General features: G+C 38.1%; 1 protein-coding gene across 18 annotated transcripts in view; it reads right to left on the bottom strand.

The window, feature by feature from the left end:
• The window catches only part of LOC120780291 (FERM domain-containing protein 8), a 285,052-nt gene that overhangs the window by 174,625 nt on the left and 83,294 nt on the right, over positions 1–27,133 (bottom strand). For all 18 annotated transcript variants that reach the window (XM_040112573.1, XM_040112557.1, XM_040112574.1 and 15 more), the window contains 4 exons: positions 2,766–3,112; positions 2,545–2,706; positions 2,303–2,491; positions 2,121–2,250 (listed from right to left, as the gene is read on the bottom strand). In XM_040112573.1, coding sequence (XP_039968507.1) covers positions 2,121–2,250; positions 2,303–2,491; positions 2,545–2,706; positions 2,766–3,112 — 828 coding nt within the window. The remainder of the gene's footprint in view (positions 1–2,120; positions 2,251–2,302; positions 2,492–2,544; positions 2,707–2,765; positions 3,113–27,133) is intronic.

Here is a 27,133-nt window from a genome sequence, read left to right as displayed (position 1 = left end):
ACAAACATTATGCGTATGGTCTGTCATATTTGTTTACATGCTCACATAATTATATATGAGCACATGTGCGGCCGCTCGATCTTTTAAGATGATATCAAAACTTTTAATGTAAATGTATAAATTTAAAACTAATTACCTTGAACTTATATATATTATTATGTGAAATACATATGTGGGTAAATTTTAATATACATACATACTTATGTATATACTAAGTATATGCTTTGACACCAAATATGTACCGATCATCTTATATATTATATGCCGAGTCGGTTGCGCATAGAAAATAAACGAGTCTGTAGACGTACATTGCTTTACATTGAAATTAGCATTATATTTCTCATTTAACACTAAAAATGTTCAATTCTGCTATTTTCGAGTCCCCTGCTGCAAAACTCAGGTGAAACACGCTTAAAATTTGTCTGTGGTGAAACTCCCTCATCTCTGCCGAGTACCCCTGCGAAAAATTACGATATCCAAAACGTGAACCTTCTCTATGATAAACGTTCTCTGTGTTCGTAATAAAGTTAACCGATTTGTAAACGTTGTTCATGCGTAAGTCTTTCCAAAATGAAATGCTAAACCATACTGAACAACAATAACATGACAACTTGTTATCTGCCGAATCGGCTATTGAAAAGAGTACATCTACTTGGATCACCCGTTATATCTAGTGATATAATATTATAAAATAAAAATAAATAATATAATAACATAAAAACAAAGCATTCGTTTGTTTATGTTTCGCCTTCTCACATTAGCTCGCCTTCGAACGGATGTTCTTAGGCTACCCAGAGGATACTTGGTCAAAGACCGGAAGTAGTGAGCTGCTTGAGCCATGTTTAAAAGAATCGTTTCTGGCCACTCCCAAGTGAATGGCGATCAGACAACTTTCCTCACTTGCGTGAACTTCTACACATGACTCCATCCTCCTCTTCTTCAACCTGCTTCTGGAGAAAATAGTTCGAGCTGCAGAACTAAACAGAGAAGGTACCATCTTCTATAATAGTGTACAGCTGCTGGCGTATGCCCGCCATGTATGTATGTAGATAATTTCGTCTATTTAGGAACCAGCATTAACAATACCAACAATGTCAGCCTGGAAATCCAACGCAGGATTGCTCTTGCCAACAGGTGCAACTTCGGACTGAGTAGGCAATTGAAAAGTAAAGTCCTCTCCGATGAGTCGACGTTACGAATTTTCGAGAGAAAAGTTCTGCGAAAGATTTATGGTCCTTTGCGCATTGGCCACGGCGAATATCGCATTCGATGGAACGATGAGCTGTACGAGATATACGACGACATTGACATAGTTCAGCGAATTAAAAGGCAGCGGCTACGCTGGCTAGGTCATGTTGTCCGGATGGATGAAAACAATCCAGCTCTGAAAGTATTCGACGCAGTACCCGCCGGGGGAAGCAGAGGAAAAGGAAGACCTCCACTCCGTTGGAAGGACCAAGTGGAGAGGACCTGGCTTCGCTTGGAATATCCAACTGGCGCCACGTAGCGAACGAACTTTTTATCTGTATGTTAAGTTAGATCAGTCTGATAGGCTAATGAGCAATGAATAGACCAGCTTTGGTCCTTTGTGATATCAAATGACCAGATGGGACGATGTTACGCTTGTCGCGAATTTCATCAAACTCTGTGGCCTCACTAACGATACATCTTCCAGGATGGGGGTTTTAAACGATTAAAGCGTAGCAATCACAGCACAAAAGATTCTCCACTCCAGTGTCTACTCCTGACATTAAATGCAGTCTTCTCTATCTGTCAGTCTCTTTCTACAGGCCTTTGCCGCTACCAGACTATGACCAGTGAGTATTCCAATCATGTTTCTTCAGTCTAGAGGTGGCAGGTTTAGTAATAATTCAAGAGCCACTGTTGGAGTGGTGTTTATAACTCACATTATGCATAGCGATGCGGGCTCTGAACTACCTATATGTTAACTAAATTAAAAGAAGTGCATAATTTCGGAAAAGATTTGCAATCTTTTCTTATAAGACTTTTGGTTCTAGTCGTACTTAATCCGTTTTACTTAGTAGTGCTTTTTATCCTTAAACTGGTGCTCAATAATATGTAGTTATTAAAAATATTAACACTTAATAGGTAATACTTACACACTCTAAAGGATCTATAATAAATATTCCACGTTCATTGACTGCTATAAGAACTCTTACATCTTTGTGACTAACCAAACTCATTAGACCGCGAACCGGTTGCTCCATTTGCCCGTGGAAAAAAACAGCTCTATTAACAAATGCAAAAGTTACTTTAAATTTAGTAATCTTAAATTATTTACCCATAAAATGGAAGTGCCCAGCAAAATTCCAAATACTTGCGCATAAGTTTCTTTGTTGTCGCAGTTGAAGGAACACGTTTGAGTTGTTCTAAAAGCTTAACTTCAGCCGAATTCTTTCGACTGACTGGTAACCAAGCCCAACTCATACTCCTTGCAACATGTTGCGGTAGGAATCTTAACTGGTTTTCTCTGAAAATTATGTTGTTAGTCAAAAATAAGTAAGATATCCTGTTTTACTGTACCTAAGAAAACCAATGGTGTGTGTATGAGAATTATATGGACCCAATTCAATTCTTGCCTGTATACCACCTAACATAAAAGCATGGGACGATTCCATTACATATCGACCAGATAAAACATTATACTTGGCTTCTTCGTATAATAACTCTAAAATGCGTTGGTCTCTATACGAAAAAATAGTGTTAAATTACTTATTAAAATGAATAAAAAAATAAATTCGTACTTAATTTTCTCTTCGTCACGTTTTGAGAAAAAAACATTTCGTTTAAGCATTATCATGGGATCATCAAATTTTTTTTCAATTGCATTGCCGCTGCTGAATTTGTCTAGTAGAGATTGCCATGCTACTCTAACAGCATAAGGTCGGTGATGTGATTTCAACTGTATATCTAAGAGTCCACTCGTCATCCATAATCCAAAAATACTTTGCGCTAGTAACTTGTTCGCAATACCTAACTCTTCACATCCCAAAGCAGCAGCTAGCATTACTTGTGTGGGACATTGAGATGTTCCTTCTATTTCCATATGTACAGCAATGCGCGACATCAAATATACGCATGTCGGTATTACCTAAATTAATTATATCTTATTTTAATATAATTATTATGTTTTTTGTATATTAAAGATTCACGTGTAATACTAATTTTTTTTTAATATGAAATTGCACCCTTCGTTTAAAATATTATTAACAATTTGGATACAAGAAAAGTGTTCAAGGTGTACGGACGTGTTTTTTAAATCGCTCTGTGTATTCTGATTTTTCAAAAAGTAAACAAACGATAATAATATATTAAAAACAAATAATGAAATAAAAATCAGTGCTCACAAATTAATTATAATAAACATAAAAAAATAGTGCATGAAATAAATACATAGACAAAAACACAAAAAAAAAACAATAATGAGTGCTTCGCTGCCTCACCATTCCTTAAATGCCTACTTTAGCTTTGCCGAGCCAATAAAAACAACGCCAGGCAAAAAATATGTATCGACGATGATGAGTCATCGCAGCGATCAGCTGAAATAGAAAGTAGCAAAGTTCGCAGTCAGCAGAAGCAGCAGTAAACAGCAAGCGGGCAACACCAAATCCCCTGACTGCTGGTACCAGCAAGCACCCGGACAGCGAAGGAAAGCAAAATGCAATACAGACTGGTATTGATGGCTACATTAATGTAAAAAGGAAAGCGAGTCCTATTAAATCAGCGGCCAATACAAAAAAATTTCAAACCAGCAATCCAAATGGTAAAAGGCCAGAAATTCTTGATGGCAACAGATTTGCCTTACTGAGTAAAAAGTCTAACGAAGCAAAGGGTACCACCACAGTCGTGAATGCCAAACCCCATCCAATATATTTAGTGTAGCTCAAATGCGCTTGTTTCCAAAATAAACAATATAATAGGCACAAACAATTTTTGCATTGTGACCTTGAAAAAAGGTATCATAGATGAAACAAAAATTCAATCATATACTGAAAAAAGTTTCATGGATATTGTAAAATTCTTATCAAATAATAACAAGAATTCCTAGACTTACCAACCGAAGAGCTCTAAAGGCCAAGTTATTGTTATAAAAGGGATAGAGTCTTCGATCGACTCTAACGATGTTAAAAATGCATTCGAAGAATGCGGTTTTAGTATTAAAACAGCTGTAAATATTTTTAACAGGAATAAAGTCCCACAACCAATGTTTAAAATAGAATTGATGCCAAATTCTAATGAATCAAAAAAAAACGAAAGACATCCAATTTACAACTAAAATGTCTGCTCCATCTCTGAATATCAGTTGAGGAACCACATACAAGAAATGGTCCAGTACAATGCACAAACTGCCAAGAGTATGGACACACGAAATTATATTACACCGTATGCAGGTGGCATTTACATCCCTTATCCATATGTGCTCATAAAAAATAGGATTTAAATAAAAAATGTAGCAATTGTGGAGGAAATCACACTGCAAACTATAGATGTTGCCCTTATATAAAGACTCAATATTGTATTACACATTTTATGTCTACAATGCAAAATATGATTCAAGCGATAATCAAATCAGAAAACAAAGTGTTGCAAATTTTTTAAGTAAACAATGAGTGTATTGAACATTGGTTAATGCAATACTAACGGTGTTAACCAACATAAATTGGAACTAATTAGATTTCTGGATGAAAATAATATTGATGTAATGCTATTGTCAGAAACTCATCTTACGAACAAAAACAATTTCTTTATACCGGGATTTAGACTCTATGTTACAAACCACCCAGATGGAAAGGCACATGGAGGAACAGCAGTGTTGGTTAGAAAACGGTTAAATCACCACACATCAGAATCTTATGCCACCGCGCAATTACAAGCTACAACAATAACTATTAAAAATCGCTGCGGGGACTTAAATCTGACGGCCATATACTGCCCACCTCGGTTTTAAAATTACAGACATCCAATTCAAAGACTTTTTTGGAACACTAGGCCATAGATTTATAGCAGGTGGAGATTACAATGCAAAGCACACGTATTGGGGCTCACGGCTAATTAATCCGAAAGGACGACAGCTGTATCACACTATTATAAATAGGCACAATAACCTTGACATAATATCTCCTGGTAAGCCGACATATTGGCCTAGTGATCGTAAAAAAATACCAGATTTAATTGATTTTGCTGTAATCAAAAATATAGATAAATCGCTTATAACAGCTGATACAAGTACTGATCTATCTTCTGATCACTCTCCTGTACTAATAAAGTTATGTGAACAACCCATATTCGTTAATCCAAAAGTAGGTTTGACTTCTTATAAAACGAATTGGCTAAAATATAAAAAATACGTGAGTAGCCACATTAATGTTGAGTACAAAATAAATACAGGTAGAGATATCGACGAAAGCATAGAAGAACTCAATGATATAATAACTAAAGCAGCTGTCTTAGCAACACCAAACAACAACTATAAGCCGATTGGTGCCAGAAAAATTACTAACAGAGAAATAGAAAAGCTTGTAAACGAAAAAAGGCGTGCAAGGCGTGAATGGCAAATAAGTCGCTCCCCTTCCACTCAGCTTCAATTGAAATCAGCTGCACGTAAACTAAAAAAAGCGCTTAAACGTGAGGAAGAATCCAATACCGAAATGTATATAAAGAAGCTGTGTCCAAATTCAAGCAAGCAAAATTCTCTTTGGAAAGCCCAAAAGTCCCTGAAGCCACCAACTAACTCCAACATGCCTATACGAGACATGGGCGGAAATTGGGCTCGAAGTGACGAGGAAAAGGCTAATTGTTTTGCAAATGACCTAGAAAAGGTATTTCAACCAAATTGCCCAAAGAACAACTTCGAGTTGTCCAGCTTACCCAACACAGTTAACGAGTCACTCGAGTCTTTTAAGACTTCACCTACTGAAATTATTAGAATAATAAAAGAACTTAAACCAAAAAAGTCACCAGGACATGATAATATTACCCCAAAAATGCTAATTGAGTTACCAAATATTGCTGTAGAAGTGCTCTCTTTGCTCTTCAGTGCAATTCTTAATCTCGGATACTATCCTATTTCATGGAAAAAGTCGCAGATTATCTTGATAGATAAACCTGGGAAAGACTTAACACAGCCGTCTTCATACAGACCAATCAGTCTTCTACCCTGTCTTTCTAAAATATTTGAAAAAGTGTTACTATCAAAGATGTCTCCTTTCCTCCACGAAAATAATATAATACCAACGCACCAATTCGGGTTTCGTGAAAAACATAGCACGATAGAGCAAGTAAGTAGAATTACTAACGAAATAAGAAAAGCATTTGAGCAAAGAGAGTACTGTTCAGCTTTATTTCTAGACGTGGCTCAGGCGTTTGATAAGGTGTGGCACGAAGGCCTTTTGTATAAGATTAAAAACATTCTACCTTTAGAATTGTATAAAACATTGGAGTCTTATTTAAAAAATAGACAATTTATGGTAAAAGTGGGAGATTTCATATCTGACGAACGACAGATAAGGGCTGGTGTACCCCAGGGTAGTGTTTTAGGCCCAACTCTATACATCATATATACTGCAGATCTTCCTACAGCTAATAATATATTGACCTCAACTTTTGCGGATGACACAGCTTTAGTGAGCCGTAACAAATGCCACATAATAGCGTCAAGAATATTAGCCGAGCACTTAAGGTCTGTCGAAGAATGGTTAGCCAACTGGCGTATAAATGTAAATGAACAAAAATGCAAGCATGTTACGTTTTCACTAAGACCTAAAATGTGTCCGGCAGTAAAAATGAACAATAGTCTAGTACCCCAAGCGAACGACGTAACTTATCTTGGTATTCACCTAGATAGAAGACTTACGTGGAGAAAACACATATCTAGTAAAATAACTTGCATGAAGATAAGAGCTGCAAATTTAAATTGGCTTTTAAATAAAAACTCTAAACTTAGCCTAGACAACAAAGTGCTTTTTATATAATGCGGCCATAAAGCCGATTTGGATGTATGGCATTCAACTGTGGGGTACGACCTGTGCAACTAATATTGAAATAATACAAAGGTTCCAATCAAAAATGCTTAGAACAATCACGTGTTCACCATGGTACATGCGTAATGAAAATATCCATAAAACGTACGAACAAAAACATTTTTTTTTTTATACCGGGATTTAGGCTATGTTATAAACCATCCGGATGGAAAGGCACATGGAGGAACAGCAGTGTTCGTTAGAAAACGATTACATCATCATGCATTGAAATTTTATGCCACGGCGCAATTACAAGCTACGACAATAACTATAAAAAATCGCTGCGGGGACTTTATCCTGACATATACTGACCACCTCGGTTTAAAATTACAGACATTCAATTTAAAGACTTTTTTGGAACACTGGGTCATAGATTTCTTCCTCTTCCTCTGCTTCCCCCGGCGGGTATTGCGTCCATTACTTTCAGAGCTGGAGTGTTTTCATCCATCCGGACAACATTACCTAGCCAGCGTAGCCACTGTCTTTTAATTCGCTGAACTATGTCAATGTCGTCGTATATCTCGTACAGCTCATCGTTCCATCGAATGCGATATTCGCCGTGGCCAATGCGCAAAGGACCATAAACCTTTCGCAAAATTTTTCTTTCGAAAACTCGTTACGTCGACTCATCGGTTGCTGTCATCGCCCAATCCTCTGCACCATATAACAGGACGGGAATTATGAGCGACTTATAGAGTTTAGCTTTTGTTCGTCGAGAGAGGACTTTACTTTTCAATTGCCTACTCAGCCCGAAGTAGCACCTGTTGGCAAGAGCAATCCTGTGTTGGGTTTCCAGGCTGACATTGTTGGTGGTGTCTATGCTGATTCCAAGATAGACCAGCAGCAGCTGTACATTCTTATAGAAGATGATACCTTCTCTATTTAGTTCTGCAGCTCGAACTATGTTCTCCAGAAGCAGGTTAAAGAAGTCGCATGATAGGGAGTCGCCTCGTGTGAAACCTCGTTTGGTATCGAACGGCTTGGAGAGGTACTTCCCGATCCAGACGGAGCTTTTGGTGTTACTCAACGTCAGTTTACACAGCCGTATTAGTTTTGCGGGGATACCAAATTCAGACATCGCGGCACAAAGGCAGCTCCTTTTCGTGCCGTCAAAAGCAGCTTTGACATCGACGAGGAGGTGGTGTGTGTCGATTTTTCTTTCACGGGTCTTTTCCAAGATTTGGCGCATGGTTAATATCTGGTCGGTTGTTGATTTTCCAGGTCTAAAGCCACACTGAAAAGGTCCAATCAGTTTGTTGACGGTGGGCTTTAATCTTTCACACAATACGCTCGATAGAACCTTATATGCGATGTTGAGGAGGCTAATCCCACGGTAGTTGGCGCAGATTGTGGGGTCTCCTTTTTTATGGATTGGGCATAGCACACTTAAATTCCAATCGTTGGGCGTGCTTTCGTCCGACCATATTTTACAAAGAAGCTGATGCATGCTACTTATCAGTTCTTCGCCGCCGTATTTGAATAGCTCGGCCGGCAATCCATCGGCCCCCGCCGCTTTGTTGTTCTTCAGCCCGGCAATTGCTATACGAACTTCTTCATGGTCGGGCAATGGAACGTCTGCTCCATCGTCATCGATTGGGGAATCGGGTTCTCCTTCTCCTGGCGTTGTGCGTTCACTGCCATTCAGCAGGCTGGAGAATTGTTCCCTTCATAATCTAAGTAAGCTCTTTGCTTCGGTGACTAGATCACCTTTGGAGGTTCTACAAGAGTATGCTCCGGTCTTGAAACCTTCTGTAAGCCGCCGCATTTTTTCGTAGAATTTTCGAGCATTACACCTGTCGGCCAGCTTATCAAGCTCTTCGTACTAACGCATTTCAGCCTCTTTCTTTTTCTGTCTGCAAATGCGTCTCGCTTCTCTTTTCAACTCTCGGTATCGATCCCATCCCGCACGTGTTGTGGTCGGTCGTAAGGTTGCGAGGTAGGCAGTCTGTTTTCTCTCCGCTGCGACACGGCACTCCTCGTCGTACCAGTTGTTCTTTTGCACTTTCCGAAAACCAATGGTTTCGGCTGCAGCTGTACGTAAGGAGTTTGAAATGCCGTCCCACAGTTCCCTTATACCGAGTTGTTGGCGAGTGCTCTGAGAGAGCAGGAGTGCAAGCCGAGTAGAAAATCGTTCGGCTGTCTGTTGTGACTGCAGCTTCTCGACGTCGAACCTTCCTTTTGTTTGTTGGCGTGCTTTTTTTGCTGCACAGAAGCGGGTGCGAATCTTAGCTGCAACAAGATAGTGGTCCGAGAAGATTTTAGGACCTCGGAGCGCACGCACATCTAAATCATTGGAGACGTGTCTTCCGTTTATCACAATATGATCGATCTGGTTGGTAATTTTTCGATCCGGAGACAGCCAGGTAGCTTGATGAATCTTCTTATGCTGGAATCTAGTACTACAGATAACCATATTTCGGGCTCCGGCGAAGTCAATCAGCCTCAACCCATTTGGGGATGTTTCGTCGTGGAGGCTGAATTTACCGACCGTAGTGCCAAAGATACCTTCTTTGCCCACCCTGGCGTTAAAGTCGCCAAGCACGATTTTGACATCGTGGCGGGGGCAGCTCTCATAGGTGCGCTTTAAGAGCTCATAGACGGCATCTTTGGTCACATCGTCCTTCTCTTCCTTCGGGGCATGGGCGCAAATCAGCGATATGTGGAAAAACCTCGCTTTGATGCGGATTGTGGCTAGACGTTCATCCACCGGGGTAAATGACAGTACTCTGCGACGGAGTCTCTCTCCCACCACGAATCCAACACCAAACTTGCGCTCCTTTATATGGCCACTGTAGTAAATGTCACCAGGACCTACTCGTCTCTGTCCTTGTCCTATCCATCGCATTTCTTGGACGGCGGTGATGTCAGCCTTTATTTTTGCGAGGACATCAACCAGCTGGGCAAGGGCACCTTCCCAATTAAGGACCGGACATTCCAGGTGCATGCCCTCAAATCGTAGTCCTTATTCCGTTTGCCATGGTCGTCATCAAAAGGGGGGTCTCTCATCCGAGGCTGTTTTTTCTTTTTCATTGGTACTGATTTTTACGTGGCGGGTCCCAAACCCAGCGTACAACCCTATGTAGGGGATGTTTCGCCTTCACACATTAGCTCACCTTCGAACGGATGTTCTTAGGCTACCCAGAGGATACTTGGTCAAGGACTGGAAATAGTGAGCTGCTTGAGCCATGTGTAAAAGAATCGTTTCTGGCCACTCCCAAGTGAATAGCGATCAGAGAACTTTCCTCACTTGCGTGATCTTCTACACATGACTCCATCCTCCTCCAGCTGTATCACACTATTATAAATAGGCACAATAACCTTGACATAATATCTCCTGGTAAGCCGACATATTGATTTAAGTGATTTTACTGTAATCCGAAATATAGATAAATCGCTCTTAACAGCTGATACAAGTACTGATCTATCTTCTGATCACTCTCCTTTACTAATAAATATATGGGAACAACCCATATTCGTCGATCCAAAAGTGAGTCCAACATCTTATAAAACAAACTGTTTAAAATATGAAAAATTAGTGAGTAGCCACGTTAAGTTTGAGTACAAAATAAATACAGGAAAATATATTCAAGAGAACTCAATGATATAATAACTAACGTAGCTTTCTTAGCAACACCAAACAAAAGATATAAGTCGTTTGGCACCAGAAAAATCACTAATAGAGAAATAGAAAACAACTAATAGAGAAATAAAAGGCGCGAGTTAACAAACTGTTGTTTGTCGCGAGTAAAAGAAGTTATATTTATTTGGGCAGTACCATTATTTTCGTGTTGCCTTTTTTATTCATAATTTCTTACTGACTACACTTTATAATCTTAGTGCTATTTATACTTATGAAATGCGGCTGCTGTTATCTGCTTATAACTTCTTTGTTGTAATTCGATACCTATCTGTTATCTTGCTATCACTTGTTAGAACAAAGATAGTTTTGTTATGCTTATCGGTTTTTCGTTATGGAATTCTCTCTGTTGTGTTTATAATGCGGGAATTTTATTGTCTGTTTAGGTTAAGTGTGAAATTTACTTAGGCTATCTTCAGCGTCGCTAACTCCCCTCCTTCTTAAGATAAAGCGGTCTCACTACTTTGCTGCTAATTGCTGTTATTGTAAACGGCTCATTTCGATCTCAAATAACTCATCGACCAGATATTGGCCTATTATTCCAAGAATGCTCATAATCTGTCAAGATGTGACCGTTTTCTATGATTTGGAGTGGAGCGTTATTTTCATGAATTGTTTAACATGGTGTTGATTTATCGTTTAATATTTTGATAGTACAATTATCAGAATGTTCTGATTTACAAATATACTGAAAAAATTCTTACATTTTGAAACGCTTTGATAATTATTGCATTTTGCTATCTTAGGATCTAAATTAATTTTAGCATTCTTATGAGCTAAGGGGTATTGAGTATTTGTAAATTGTAATTATAGCCTGTTCTAAATAACAAATATGGGTATCAGAATATTCCAATATATTGATTAGTGGAAGATCCAACTATTCATGGTTTATTAATTAATGCACATCATTCAAATTAAGTGTGGCAGAGTAAAAAAATTTTGTTTTATTTTTTTATTAATAGTATTAGTTATTGTTTGTAATTCGTTATAAATTTCTCCTATTATTAAATTCTTATTTATTGCTTTATGATCGAGTGTTTCAAGAATTCTTTCAAACTGTGAATTAATGCTCTTTTGTTTGTTATTATTTTCTATTAGCATATTAATTGAAGTTTTTACTTTCATAATGTGAGCATGATCTGGTGTAACAGTTATAAATTTGAGTACAGAACCAAGAAAAGTTAAGAGAGTTTGGGCCTATAGATATTTGGCATAAGTTGATTTTTTAATGTTATTATTTTATTAATTAATATTTTTGTTTCGGGTTGTTTTTCTAAATTATAGAAGATCTCATTATGTCTTCATAGGGCGCAAGTATTTTTGATAAATTTGAAATATGATATAGAAAGGAACTATTTTTATATATGTGTATATACGGGGTCAGTTTCTACGAGAACATATTTTTGTTACTTAAATCTATTATATTGTCGCATAATGCGATAGGGAAAAGTAAAAAGAAAATTATTCCGCACATGCCTTTACTCTTATGTTGTCCTTATGGATAATCCGTCCTTTATTAATCGTTACAGTCTTTCCGTTATCTTTTTTTAAAACGTGCTTCGCGTATTTTCCTACGTTTTTATTGCGCCTGTGCGTCCTGGAAAATATTACGTCACCTGGATTATAGTTCAGCTGCTTTCGATTGCGATTATGATGACGCAAGACTCTTTCATAGTTTTGTTGTATTCGTTCTTGGATGTCCGGATACCCCCTTTGATTATAAAACACGTCCTCGTTGGTAACAGAATGTATGGTTTTGTTGTACTGCCAAACAGCTTCAAAAATTTGGTCTTCCGGTGCTGAATTATTCTGGTCAGCTAAAAATTTCGCGATTTCAATAATTGTACTGTGTGTACACTCAACTTGTCCGTTTGTAGTAGACTGGAACGCTGGCGTTTTTGTGTGCGTTATTTGTAATCGTTTGTAAATTTGTTGTGCACATATGCTTTTAAACGATAGATCGTTATCAGTCATTAAAAATTTTGCGTTTGGGTATATTTGTGAAAGAATCTCGTCGACGTATTTTTATGTATCTTTCCTTAAAGGTATTTGTCCAAAGTAGCAAAATTTTGAGTTGGAGTTGTCCGTTGAGCTAATGTAAATGTTATCGCTCATGTAGAATAAATCTAACTGGGCGATTATGTACTGCGATGCAGTCTCAAGTCTCTAAGTTTGAGATTTTAAGCTAGAGACAATTTTTGAAGAAGTTAACTTTAACCTTAAATGACTTTTAAAGGAGTGAGTATATCGAAAAATTGTCAAGACTTTTTTTGTAGAGCATTCAATTCTGTACAAGAATATGACTTTTCTATTCCTACAAACGAAAAAGTTCCAAAGAAAAAAAAAATATTCGAAAAAAGTTGCAAAATCCCATGTTTTTTAAATGGGAAATGTATCGTGTTTGGGGCAAGGTTTATTATGAAAAATAAGGGCTCTTTATGGTCTGATATTTTTTTTTAGATGGAAAACTCAAAGTTTAGGGGGCGTCTCGTCAAAAAGAATCAATTTGGTAAATAACGTACACCCTAATATACATAGTTAAGTCTGCTATGCCATATAAGTAATTTCGGAGTTTCTGTAAGGACCACACAATTGCGAGTAACTTTTTCTCATTTGTAGAGTAATTCTGTTCGGTTTGACTAAGTGTTCGTGAAATAAATGATATTGGTTTTTTATTTTGTGATAATACAGCTCCTATTGCAAAGTTACTAGCGGCTGTGGTCAATTCAAATGGTTTGCTGAAATTTGGTTGGAAAAGTTCAACCTGAGCTTGAAGTTCTTCTTTTATTCTACTTAATGCTGCTATTGCAGGTTTATCTAATGTGATTTTAATTTTTGCGCTTTGATTTTTTGATATTTTACCGTTGTCTCCTCTGAGAAACGTGGTAAGTGGTTTAACTTTCGATAATAGTTTGCGAGACCTAGAAAAGAAAGCGACACCCTGCAGTGGCGTTGAAGACACGGCAATTGATTCACTCGCTTGAGAAAAACAAAGCCTGTCTTATAATCTTAATCGTCACCTTGTTTTGTAGCAGGTGATCGTAATTCATCGCCGCCATGTTGTGGTGTGAGAGAGCCTAGTTCTTCTTAATGTATTTGGTTTACTCGTTGTATCTTCTCTGGTGCGTTGTAATTACGAGATAAAGGATTTTGGTGCCTCTTCTGTGGATTGGGTGAATTGGGTTATTTGGAAATAATCATTGTATTTGACGGTTATAGTTGTTTTGTAAAGGTGCAGCGTTAAAGTTGGTGGGTCTTCTGTATTGCCGTGAGGAATCTACGTCCATTGTTTGGCACTGTGGGGCGGGTGCACTCTGTGTATATTGCACTTGCACGTTTGGCCTATACCTTTGTGGTTCCTCGTAATGTCTTCTGCTTGAGTTTTGGTACTGTGATGTATTGTATTATCTCTGCTGATTGTATTGCGGAACGTCGAATTGCAATATTCTTTTATATTTTCCTTGTGCGTCCACGCACGTTTTCTCCAGGATCTGTATTCATTCATATTGCCCGTGAAGTTTGACAATGCTTTAAAAATATCCAGGGCCCGAATCGCGGCAGTCGTGAGCGAACAAGTAATCGTATCGAATGAAATTTCGTAACGTGTCGAGTGTGCGGATCGTCGCACTCGATGCGAAACGAATAGAAATTTTATGAAATAACTTCACTGGTGTAGCTCTAAATTACATTTTTGAATAACGAAACAAAACAAAAGAAAAAAGTATTTGAATTGGAATTGAACGTAAATATTCAAATTCCTTATACGTTTGTATATAAATTTACTAAATTTAGTTTTTGCAGGCAAAAAAATGAACCCTTACGTGTTTTTTTATTCCAGTTCATATGATTCAGATGAAGAACATCATCAAATGGCCATAAGGTCCAGGATTCGTGACAAAAGTAATCCCATTGCTTTACCTGAAGCAGCGTAAAAACATTTTTAATTACACCGTTTAACGTGGTATAGATCTTCTTATTTTAAATCATTTGCAGATTCAGGAAGCGGTTTAGACTGACCAAAGACGCATTTACATTCATCCCATCGGATATAGAATTAATCAAAACAATATGAGAAATGTCTGGCTTTTGGGTAATATATGCACTTATACAGCTTCAAAATATATTTACAGACATATCTACGTATTTTCTAAATTAACAGGAGATTCTGGATATTCTTTGGAACCATGATGTTTGACACCATTTAGAAACCCTGAAGTTGGCTCGTGCCAAGCACGGTTTAATGAAATCCATGCAAAAGCACGCTGTATTGTTGAACGAACCATTGTTATACTGAAAGGCCGGTGGAAAATTCTTAGTAATGATAAAAGAAGTCGGTGTAGTCCTGAAAAGATGGCAAAGTTCGGCAATGTATGTGCAGCGTTGCATAACATCTGCATACAATTTAAAAATTCAATATTTTGCAGATATTTTGTAAATGAAAACAATGATACAGAAACAGATACCGGAAATGAGACTCAATTAGCTAAAATTGGTCATAAAATTAGAGATCATATTGTGTCGTCTTTAGATAATAATTGAATTAAACGTTCCAGCAACATTTGAATTCATATTTTATTTTTAACAAATATATTTTCAATAAAGAACTTGGAATTAACATATCTTATGTGTACTCGTATATTGGTATTTATTTATGAATTTTTCTTTTTAAAATATCAAGCTCATGAGTTTTAATCTGCAACTCCACAGCTTTTATTTTCATATCTGCAGTATGTGCCTCTTCTTTTATTTGGAGAGATCTATCCTTTAGAGCAAGTGGTTTCTCAAGATTTTTATTTATTTGCGCTTGCGTTACTTCATATGCGCGTAAATTGCATTTTAAATGAGAAAGCTTTTCACTTTCGACAGTGGGCTTCGGTTTACATGATTTTATCGCACTGCGACTGGTGGATGGTGTCGGATCTTCTTCTTCCTCGCTATCTATAATCATCTCTACCAACTCATTTAATCCTTCTTCGGGCTTTACATTTCCAAAAGATTTTACTACGGTCAACCCTTCTACAGCAACATCTATCCCCGTAGCTTGGAGGAGTTGTTCTTCTGCTGCAGTTAATAGCTTTTCCTCGTACGGACCACCACCAGTCCTTTGTTTCGAGGCTTTGTTGGAAGAAATTTTCTTTTTTGTGTTGTGCTTCTGATCAGCAAATACCTATTTTTGTATTTTACTATTATTTTAATCATCTATTATTTTATTTATCTTACTTTTCGCCAAGATTTAGCATCTTTCATCGGTAGCCCGGTAGCGTTCAGTTTTAAAGTCAATGCCTCCCATAGCTTATTTGCTGCAACTTTGCCTTCCCCACAATTAGGCAAAATATTTTTTGCCAAGTCCTGATGCTGTAGCATAAAGTCACTCATCAAATTTTTTTGACGCATATTTATTTTCTTTACATTGGTCCTTAAATTATTTGTTATAATTTTATTACATGTTAAATAAACTAAATAAATGAAAAATAACTTACATTTTGCCCCTCGGATTATTTTTAGGTGATATATTCAAATTTTTTTATTTAATTTGTGCTATAACGTTTCTCAAATAGCTAACGAATGAAATTTCAATGCTTTAATACAAACGAGAACTCGTTATCAAATGAGAAAATTTCAAATTTTGAAAGTGCCTATTCGATAGCGAGTACAACGATCCGAAAACAAAAAAATTCATAAATTTAGCTCGTTAACGTGGGCCCAGGTTAGTCTGCATTTCGTTGATTATATTTGGTTTGCAGTCCTCGTGCTGATCCGTAATTGCCACAATTGATGGCAGACTGTTCTCCAGGGTAGCCACTCTTTGTTGGTTCTCAGTTAGAGATGGAGTTAAAGCAGCAATTTGAGTCCTAAGATTTGCAATCTCCTGTGCAGACATCTCGAAGTTGGCGTTCAATAAGGGACGACGCAAATTGAACAGTTTTTGTCTCTTTTTATGAGATTTCAGCGTGATTCCGATGTTTATCGGTGCTGCTTTCAATTTTTCAGGAACTTATTTTTATCCTTCTTCAGGAACGTGGATTTTAGTTTTATCCCTTTATGTCAGGATATGGCAGGTTCAGTTCAAACGAAAAGAACGGTTTCGCCCCCAGTTAACAAACTGTTGTTAGTCGCGAGTAAAAGAGATTATATTTATTTCGGCAGTACACTTATATTCGTGTTGGCTTTTTATACTCTCGCAACAAAGTTGCTAAGGAGAGTATTAAAGTTTTGTTCACATAACGGTTGTTTGTCCTAAAACTAAAAGAGTCAGATATAGGGTTATATATACCAAAGTGATCAGGGTGACGAGTAGAGTTGAAATTCGGATGTCTGTCTGTCCGTCCGTCCGTCTGTCCGTCCGTCCGTGCAAGCTGTAACTTGAGTGAAAATTGAGATATCATTACGAAACTTGGTACATGCATTTCTTGGCTCTATAAGAAGGTTAAGTTCGAAGATGGGCAAAATCGTCCCACTGCTACGCCCACAAAATGGCGAAAACCAAAAACCTATAAAGTGTCATAAATTTTACGGATACGAATTGAGGGCATGCACCTGGAATGTCCGGTCCCTTAATTGGGAAGGTGCCGCTGACCAGCTGGTTGATGTCCTCGTGAAAATAAAGGCTGACATCACCGCCGTCCAAGAAATGCGATGGATAGGACAAGGACAGAGACGAGTAGGTCCTTGTGGCATTTACTACAGTGGCTATATAAGGGTGTGGGATTCCAGGTGGGAGAACCGTAGAGTACTGTCATTCGCCTCGGTGGATGAACGTTTAGCCACAATTCGCATCAAATCGAAGTTCATCAACATATCGCTGATTTGCGCCCACGCCCCGACGGAAGAGAAGGACGATGTGACCAAAGACGCCTTTTCTGAGTGCTTGGAGCGCACTTATGAGGGCTGCCCCCGCCACGACGTCAAAAGTGGGCAAAGAAGGTATCTTTGGAACTACGGTCGATAACTTCAGCCTCCACGACGAAACATCCCTAAATGGGTTGAGGCTGATCGACTTCGCCAGGGCCTGAAATATGGTTATCTGTAGTACTAGATTTCAGCATAAAAGGATTCATCAAGCTAACTGGCTGTCTCCGGATCGAAAAATTACCAACCAGATCGATCATGTTGTGATAGGCGGAAGACACGTCTCCAGTGTTTTAGATGTGCGTGCGCTCCGAGGTCCTAACATCGACTCGGTCCACTATCTTGTTGCAGCCAAGATTCGCACCCGCCTCTGTGCAGAAAAAAACGCACGCCAACAAACACAAGGAAGGTTCGACGTCGAGAAGCTGCAGTCACAACAGACAGCCGAACGATTTTCTACTCGGCTTGCACTCCTGCTATCTGAGAGCACTCGTCAACAACTCGGTATAAGGGAACTGTGGGACGGCAGAAGAAGAAAGAGGCCGGAATGCGTGAGTACGAAGAGCTTGATAAGCTGGCCGACAGGTGTAATGCTCGAAAATTCTACGAAAAAATGCGGCGGCTTACAAAAGGTTTCAAGACCGGAGCATACTTTTGTAGAACCTCCAAAGGTGATCTAGTCACCGATGCCAAGAGCATACGTAGATTATGGAGGGAACACTTCTCCAGCCTGCTGAATGGCAGTGAACCCGATTCCCCAACCAATGACGATGGAGCAGACGTTCTACTACCCGACCATGAAGAAGTTCGAATAGCAATTACCCGCCTGAAGAACAACAAAGCGACAGGGGCCGACGGATTGCCGGCCGAGCTATTCAAACACGGCGGCGAAGAACTCATAAGGAGTATGCATCAGCTTCTTCGTAAAATTATTCGGACGAAAGCATACCCTACGATTGGAATTTAAGTGTGCTACGCCCAATCCATAAAAAAAGAGATCCTACAATCTGCGCCAACTGCGCCAACCGGGATAAGCCTCTTCAACATCGCATATAAGGTTCTGTCGAGCGTATTGTGTGAAAGATTAAAGCCCACCGTCAACAAACTGATTGGACCTTATTAGTGTGGCTTTAGACCTAGAAAATCAACAACCGACCAGATATTCACCATGCGCAAATCTTGGAAAAGACCTGTGAAAGGAGAATCGACACACACCATCTCTTCGTCGATTTCAAAGCTGCTTTCGACAGCACGAAAAGGAGCTGCCCTTACGCCGCGATGTCTGAATTTGGTATCACCGCAAAACTAATACGGCTGTGTTAGCTGACGTTGAGCAACAACAACAGCCACGTCAGAATCGGGAAGGACCTCTCCGAGCCGTTCGATACCAAACGAGGTTTCAGACAAGGCGATTCCCTATCGTGCGACTTTTTCAACCTGCTTCTGGAGAAAATATTTCGAGCTGCAGAACTAAAAAGAGAAGGTACCATATTCTATAAGAGTGTACAACTCCTGGCGTATACCGATGATATTGATATCATCGGCCTCAACACCCGCGCCGTTAGTTCTCCTTTCTCCAGGCTGGGCAAGGCGAGATATCTCCTGTCATCAAACAAACAGTCGTCGCACTCTCGACTTGGCACTCACGTCACTATTGACAGTCATAACTTTGAAGTTGTAGATAATTTCGTTTATCTTGGAACCAGCGTAAACACCACCAACAATGTCAGCCTAGAAATCCAACGCAGAATAACTCTTTCAAAGTCCTTTCGCGACAAACAAAAACCAAATTCTATAAGTCACTCATAATTCCCGTCCTGCTATATGGTGCAGAGGTTTGGACGATGTCAACAACGGATGAGTCGACGTTACGAGTTTTCGAGAGAAAAGTTCTGCGAAAGATTTATGGTCCTTTGCGCGTAGGCCACGGCGAATAGCGCATTCGATGGAACGATGAGCTGTACGAGATATACGCTGGCTAGGTCATGTTGTCCGGATGGACGAAAACACTCCAGCTCTGAAAGTATTCGACGCAGTACCCGCCGGGGGAAGCAGAGGAAGAGGAAGACCTCCACTCCGTTGGAAGGACCAAGTGGAGAAGGACCTGGCTTCGATTGGAATATCCAATTGGCGCCACGTAACGAAAAGAAGAAACGACTGGCGCGCGGTTGTTAACTCGGCTATAATCGCGTAAGCGGTGTCTACGCCAATTAAGAAGAAGAAGACGAAGTTTAGGTTAAGTGTGAAATTTACTTAGGCTATCTTCAGCGTCGCTAACTCGGGAAAGCACATGAGCTGGAGGAGCGAATGGCAGAAGGTGGTTTTTTCCGACGAAAAAAAAATTTACTTTTGACTGCTCTGATGCATACAACCATTATTATCACGATCATCGAAAGGAAGAGCATTTCCTGAGCCGTCGCCATAGCTGTGAGGGAGGCATAATGGTGTGGGGGTCGGTATCAGTTTTTGGCACTTGCGACCATCAATTTGTTACTTCCAAAATGAACGCGGAAGCCTACAAATCCATAATACAGACTGCGTTTCCTCCTTATTTAAATATTTTTCACATTATCAAATGGACTTACCAGCACGATAACGCTCCTATTCATACAGCTAAGGTGGTAAAAGAGTGGATTAAGGCTCAAAATGTGGACTTGCTCGGATGGCCCCTATATTCACCTGACCTTAATATAATGGAAAACGTATGGGGGTGGCTATCGCGCAAGGTATATGAAGGAAGTAGGAAGTTTGATTGCAAAACAACTTTAGTTGCGGCAATTAAAACGGCCTGGACAATAATTTCGCTGCAAATACTGCAAAATTTGTATAGCTGGCTTCCCGATCGTTTATATGAAGTTATATCGATAAACGGCGGATTCACTCATTATTAAATTTATTTAAAATTACTTTAGAAATGTACTTAAGCATAAGCTAAGTGCCAAAAATATGGAAATTATCTTAAGTTACTTATATTATTTTAATATTTTTATGTTGAACCTATTCAGATGAAGGAAAAAAAATCATTGATTTTGTTAACCTTTCAGAAGAAAAAATAAATAAGAAATAAATAATATGTTTTTGAAAAACCTTCTTCACCATTTTATTTCAATATGATTTAAGAATTAAAGAAAAAAAAAAATTATGTAAATCGGAAAATTGGTTTAGGAATTAGAGATCAATTCCTACCTCTGAGATCATGAACCTATTCAGTTGAGCGGCATTGTAATTGAAATTCAGGGACAGTACTTCTCTGACAATGGTATGTCTGTATATTAAAAATAGTCTATATTATTAATAACGGGGTTTTCAATAGTTACGCTACAAGAGAAAATCAATAGGGACAGCAAACCAAGCCATATTTTTCCACGCTCTTCGACATTTCTCTTCAGCAAGGCTTGCCATTTCATCATGGAAAGATCCAAGATCCATGAATCCAAGAACGAGTCGAAATTATTAAAATTTACTACCGAAATTCGGAGTCAGGGGCCTCAACTATAAGAGCGGGTTTTTCTATAAGAGCGATACAAAAGTTTTGTTTTTTAATAAAACAAAAACTGTTTGTGATATCAATGAAATTATTTATTCATGTGAACGAACATCCCGAAAAAATTACGGTTATCAAGACTAATGCTAATGAATGGCTTCTTTCAGGCTACTCGGCCATTGAAGTCATGCGCACTTAATACCCGACGCATAGTTTCAACTCAAAATGATTTCCCTAGCTCCACCTGAATCTCTGTAATTAACTTTGGAACTGACAGCCTCGGTGTTTCATTAATTTTACGCACAGTCAGACGCTCGTCACGTTCATTGAAAATTTATTTGGTGCGTTTCGGTCTTTATTTTAAAAAAATTCATGACCGAAACGCTCAATTATATTTTGCACTGCCGCACTACTTAAATTTATTATCTCAGCAATTTTTCGCTGTGATTTTCCATTTTTGAAATGGCTTATGCTCAATCGTTGTACGGGAGCCCAGTTTACTCAAATTGGTACACTGGTATACACATTAAAACTTTCTTCAAACTATTACTGAATTCCAGTACTAAGATTTAGAAATGCCTAATACCGTAACCCAACAACGGGATTTCTCCATAACATAGACAAGTGGGAGCATGAAATAAGTTGTGAGAAAAATTCCTGGAAGGTAGCTGGAATTCTTGACTTTGTAAAAGTGTCCTTCCAAGAACTTTATTTTGCTTACTATATCAGTAAAACATTGTAGAATATATGTATGTATATTCGTCAACCTTTTTTTAAGTGTCTTACTTTCCATTTTATGGCAATACAAGCTGTGTTCCAAAGTAAACAGGACTTAAAAAAAACAGAACAAATGGTTTTTTTGGCAAAATCAATTTATATTATTCAATTTTATTCTGCTTCAATACAGCAGGGTCCAAAAGCATGTCGAACGAGTGTTTCAGTTCGTTGGCTGGTATGGCCGCCAGTATGCCGGTGCAAGCCTTTTGAATGGCCTCTACGTCTACATAACGTTTTCCTTTCATGGAGAAATGTATTTTTCCGAAAAGGAAAAAGTCGCACGGTACCATATCAAATGAATACGGGGAGTGGTTAATGGTTAAAATGTGATTTTTGGTCAAATACTTTAATACTATAACACTACATGTTCATCTTCACCCATTCAAGCCAACTCTGAAGCGATATTCAGGCATCCACCTCAAGTTGTAATTTGTATCACCTCCGACACAAAACAAGTGCAAGTCAAAGTCAAGTCAAACAATTCGCACTAAATTACGAGAATTTATATTTAGCTTGGGAAGCTTTTAAATATAAAATAATTAAATAACATTGAACGATACGCGAATAACGATATTAATGAACTTATTAAAAATTCAAAGGAAAGCAAGGGAAAAATGTATCAAACTTCAATTCACTATTTCCAATTGCTTGCCAGTTTATCGACACAACACGTTCCATAGACAGACAGCGAGTACCTTATTCTGGTAAATACATAATATATGCAAGCAATCGTTCTCATCAAGAAAAAAATTCCCCACGTATCAACAAGTGAAGATCTATCATTTCATCTAATTACCAATTATGAAATCCCAGAAAAGGTAGGCAAAAAAGTAACTAAATTTTTCACCGACCCCAAGCTAGTAGCAAAAATAAATTCAATAGAAATTTTTCAAAAACTGAACGTTCATATCCGAACAGTACAAACAATCGTCATGCGACTATTTTCAGGGGAGTATAAGCTCAAATCTTGTGATCGAAACAATTTTGTAAAAAAATGGTTTATTGTTAAAAATGCCACAATTCTATGCCTACAAGCACTACAAAGCGAAATTACCGCGACTGTAATTACGAGCGTGCGCGCACCCACTGGATTCGGTAGAGAGCGTTCCTAGCTAACGTACGAGCGGGCGGGTCAATTGTCTCCGAGCACCTGGAGAGTCAGGACTAACTTTTTCACTCGACGTGTTTCTGTGAGTGGTGCAAGCCGAAAGAAGTTCGCGATTAAATTCTATTTAAATTTGCGGCGGAGACATTTGATATGACCAAACATGCTTACTCTGATGTTGCTTTAGCATGAAGTGGTGTGTTTTGGTGGTACCAGGACTTTTTGGAGTGCCGGGAAGAGGTCGCTGATAAATGAGCAAATCCAAAATGAAAACGATACTCATTGACTTTTTTGACAACAAAGGCATCGCCCACCATGATTTTGTTCTCCTGGACAAGCCATCAACGCCAAGTTTTACGTGGAAGTCCTCAAGAGACGCAAACGAAGAGTCAATCGGGTTCGACAAGATATCGCAGCCGATTTGGAGTTGCACCACGATAACGCCCGGCTCACACCGTCTTTCTTGTGAACAGCTATCTAACCAAGACCCAAAGCTTCCGCAGCCGCCCTACAGCCCAGATGATAAGTACAAAGTATCCCGAACAATTTTCTTTGACTTCACAATATTTCATCGATTTATCTCCAGCAGATTACTAAAAACTAATTTTAATCGTGCTCTAAGTTTCAACCTTCAATAACTTTAACAAAAAAAAAAAACGAATTTCGACAAAATATTTATATCACGGGGTATGGTATGTAATATGTGGAATTTCCCTGGATCAGTTGACGTGGTTTAACCCATATTTAATAAATGTACAGGGTTTTCCAATAAGAGTAATATGATTTCTTTGAACAAAAAAAAAGAAAAGTTTATTTTTCTAATGTGAAGTCCCACCGACACAATTACGTTTACAATATAACATCATTTAATTGGCCTCCAGGACTTCGTTTGCTAAAGAACAATGACTTCGAATAACCCCACAAAAAGTATTCCAATGGTGTTCTCTATCACAACTTCTTGGAAGTCATTCAATATCACGATTTCTTGAAATAATCGAATCTCCAAAATTTCTAGCTATAATTCTACACCATCTTGTTGGAACCATATGTTGTCAAGATCAACTTCTTCCAATTGCGGCCATAAAAAATTGTTTATCATCGATCTATAACGCTCTACATTTACTGTAACGGTGACACCAGCTTTTTTCGAAAGAAGTACATTTCCATGATTCTATTACACCAAAACTCCCACCAAACTGTCAATTTGGATAAATAAAATGGCTGTTCTTGAATAACTTGAGGATTTTCTTCGAACGAGAACCGACACTTTTGTTTATTTACCACTACTCAGATGGAAATGAGTCTCATCGAAGAATATGAGAATATGACTTTCGTAAAAAAACCGTTATTGTTTTTAAGTTGTTCCAAGGAAAAATCGGTAAAATCGTGATGTTTACGGTGGTTCACTGGCTTCAGTTCTTCAGTGAGACACTTAAAAATCATATCATCTTCAAGAAATCTAGTTCAAATCCCGCATATATGCATTTTGAAAATCCGGTTGACATTATACCGTTTAACTCGTTCAATACTTATATAATATACTTTAATACAATTCAAAGACCGTTTTCCACTTATAATAAATGTAATGTTTGATTACACTGCTCCAACCTTATATTATATATCACAATTTTTGAAAAAAGTCAGCTTTAATTTTTAGTTTATGCCTGTTCAGATTTTAACGATTGGTTTTCAAAAAACATTTTCTGCGATTTCGTATTGGGTAGTTAGAAAATATATCACTTGTTGCCACGCGGAGGTTTTCGTTTGTGATGAGAAGGATTTCTCCCACAAAAGTAACGATATTTCTGAGAGCTATGGTGCATATATATTTACCAGATTCTGATCTCAATTGTCTGTGAGAATGCTTTTTGTCGCTAGAACTACCAAACAATTTATAACAGTGGACTGCAGTTTGATAAATTTTTCAATTGTTTCTTACTGAATTCTGGGCAAGTTCATTAGTATCGTCTAAAAGCATCCCAAGACAAATTGAAATTATCGTCATTTAGTGCGAAATGTCTTACTATTACGCATGCTTGAACTTTAGTTTTGTATCGGAGGTGATACAATTTTTATGATTTTAATAATTTTTGGTGTTTTATGTAAACAACTGTAAACAGGTCCAGGTTTTTGTGTCACACGCCTGCATCTTGCGGTGGATACCTGAAACTGTCTCTTGTTTGTTTGTTTCGTATTTGCGGCTGCTCTACTCTCGTATGTGTAGTAGATGCAATTAAATGTAATAGTTTTAGGTGATCGAAAATCATAGCTTTATGCTGGTCAAAGTAGCTTTCTTATTTTGCATAAGCCGACGTTTTAACGTATTCTGGAGGATCTGAGTCCTCAGTTTTCATTATTGCGTCATATGCTGCTTGGAGAGATATTCAAAAATAGTTTTGTTCACCTAACGATTGTACTTATCACCTAAGACTAATCGAGATAGGTATATTGTTATATGTACAAACATACATATGTACTACATATATTTAAATGATGACGAGAAAAGTCGAAATCTGAGCGAAATCGGACGCCTATTTCCTATAAAACAAAATTTTAAATTCTATTTGATTTTTTCACTTTCCAGTAGACAAATCAAGAAGTATTAATATAACAGAATTAAACTTTGCATAAATGATTAGAGTATGAAATCATAAAACCAGAAATTGCCAAAATCTAACCAAAAATGTTCCAGCCGTAAAGGTACCGCATATGTGGACCCCAGTTCTACAGTTGATTTTTGGCCGAAAATATCAGGCAAGGAATGGGATAAACAATTGAAATTCAGACAGAATCCTTTCTTGACAATATTATATCTGTGTGTAAAAAATGGGTTGAATCGTCTGAATACTTCCCCCATATGCCTATTATTAACATTTCGAAGTACCGGGTGAATTTATACTGAGTATATTGTTTGAGTTATCTTAATGAAAATTACAGAAGGTGTTTTACTCATAAAGAGATAAAAACTTGACCCAGCCCCCTGTGATTGTATGTGAGGTACCCAGGGAACATATTTTTTGGTATGTGGCATTATAATAGTTAATTAAGAGATAAAATGGGGTCGATACTACCCCAGTTCCCATATACTACACATAACGATTTTCGTTTTTCTAACAAGCTTTATACCAAATATGTTGATCAGTGTATATAGTAAATACATTAGGGTGTTTTTTTTTTTGAACTATTCATTTTTTTTCAATCCCGTCACGAAATTTCCTTGGAAATATCCTAAAAAAAATTCCCTAAAAATTTTAGACCTTAATATTAACAATAAGAACTGGACCAAGAAATGTAAAAATTTTCCATCTTTAAATTCCTACAGCTCACATCGCTGATGACATCGCTTTGACTTTAGACGCATTTAGCCCTTCTTTTCTGTTTGTACTCGTAGTACGATTCATCTTTTGCTTTGCTCAGTTTGGGCTATAACCTCTTTATTTGACAAAATTTTTTTCCCAACGAGCATTCTTTTGACATCTGAAAACAGAAAATATTTGCTGGAGTCCACATCCGAAGAATATTACAAATTCTGCAGCAACTCGAAGCACAATTTATAAAATTTTGCTATCAAGGTGCATTGTCTTAGTCAAACATCACCTTCGCTTTCTCCAAATGCGGCCGTTTCTTGGCGATTTCGGTCTTCACACGGGCCAATAACGCTATGTAATAGTCACTATTGAGGTCCTTCTTTTTTCTAAATAATTAAGAAAAATTGTACTCAAAATACAGGTGCCAAAACCTTGCCAGCTCACTTCTTAATTTTTCCATGCTTCGAAACGAGCTATTCATTGTCACACCTTCTTCTTCTTTATTGTAAATATCGATTACGCGGTTATAACCGAGTTTACAACAGAGCGCCAGTCGCACTTACTTTTCGCTGTTTGGTGCTAATTGGACATTTCACGTGAACCTAGGTCATTCTCCACCTGATCTTTCCAACAAGCGTCTCCGCTGTCTTTTAATTCGCTAAGCTATGTCAATGTCCTAATGTGTCTCGTCGTTCCATTGACTGCGGTATTTGCCGTTACCGATGCGCAAAGGTCTATATATCTTCCATGTTGTCATCGTCCATGCTTCTGCAACATATAGCAGGACGGGATGATGAGTGACTTGCAGAGTTTAGTCTCTGTTTCTCGAGAGAGGGCTTTACTTCTCAATTGAGTAGGCAGTCCGAAGTAGAACCTGTTGGTAACAGTTATTCTGCCTTGGATTTCGAGGCTAATATTGTTTTACTGCCAATG

This window comes from Bactrocera tryoni, unplaced genomic scaffold, assembly GCF_016617805.1.
Source record: "Bactrocera tryoni isolate S06 unplaced genomic scaffold, CSIRO_BtryS06_freeze2 scaffold_25, whole genome shotgun sequence".
In the NCBI taxonomy this organism is placed as follows: Eukaryota; Metazoa; Arthropoda; class Insecta; order Diptera; family Tephritidae; genus Bactrocera; species Bactrocera tryoni.
Note: the sequence above shows the minus strand (reverse complement) of the source record. Positions and strands in the feature narration are given on the sequence as shown.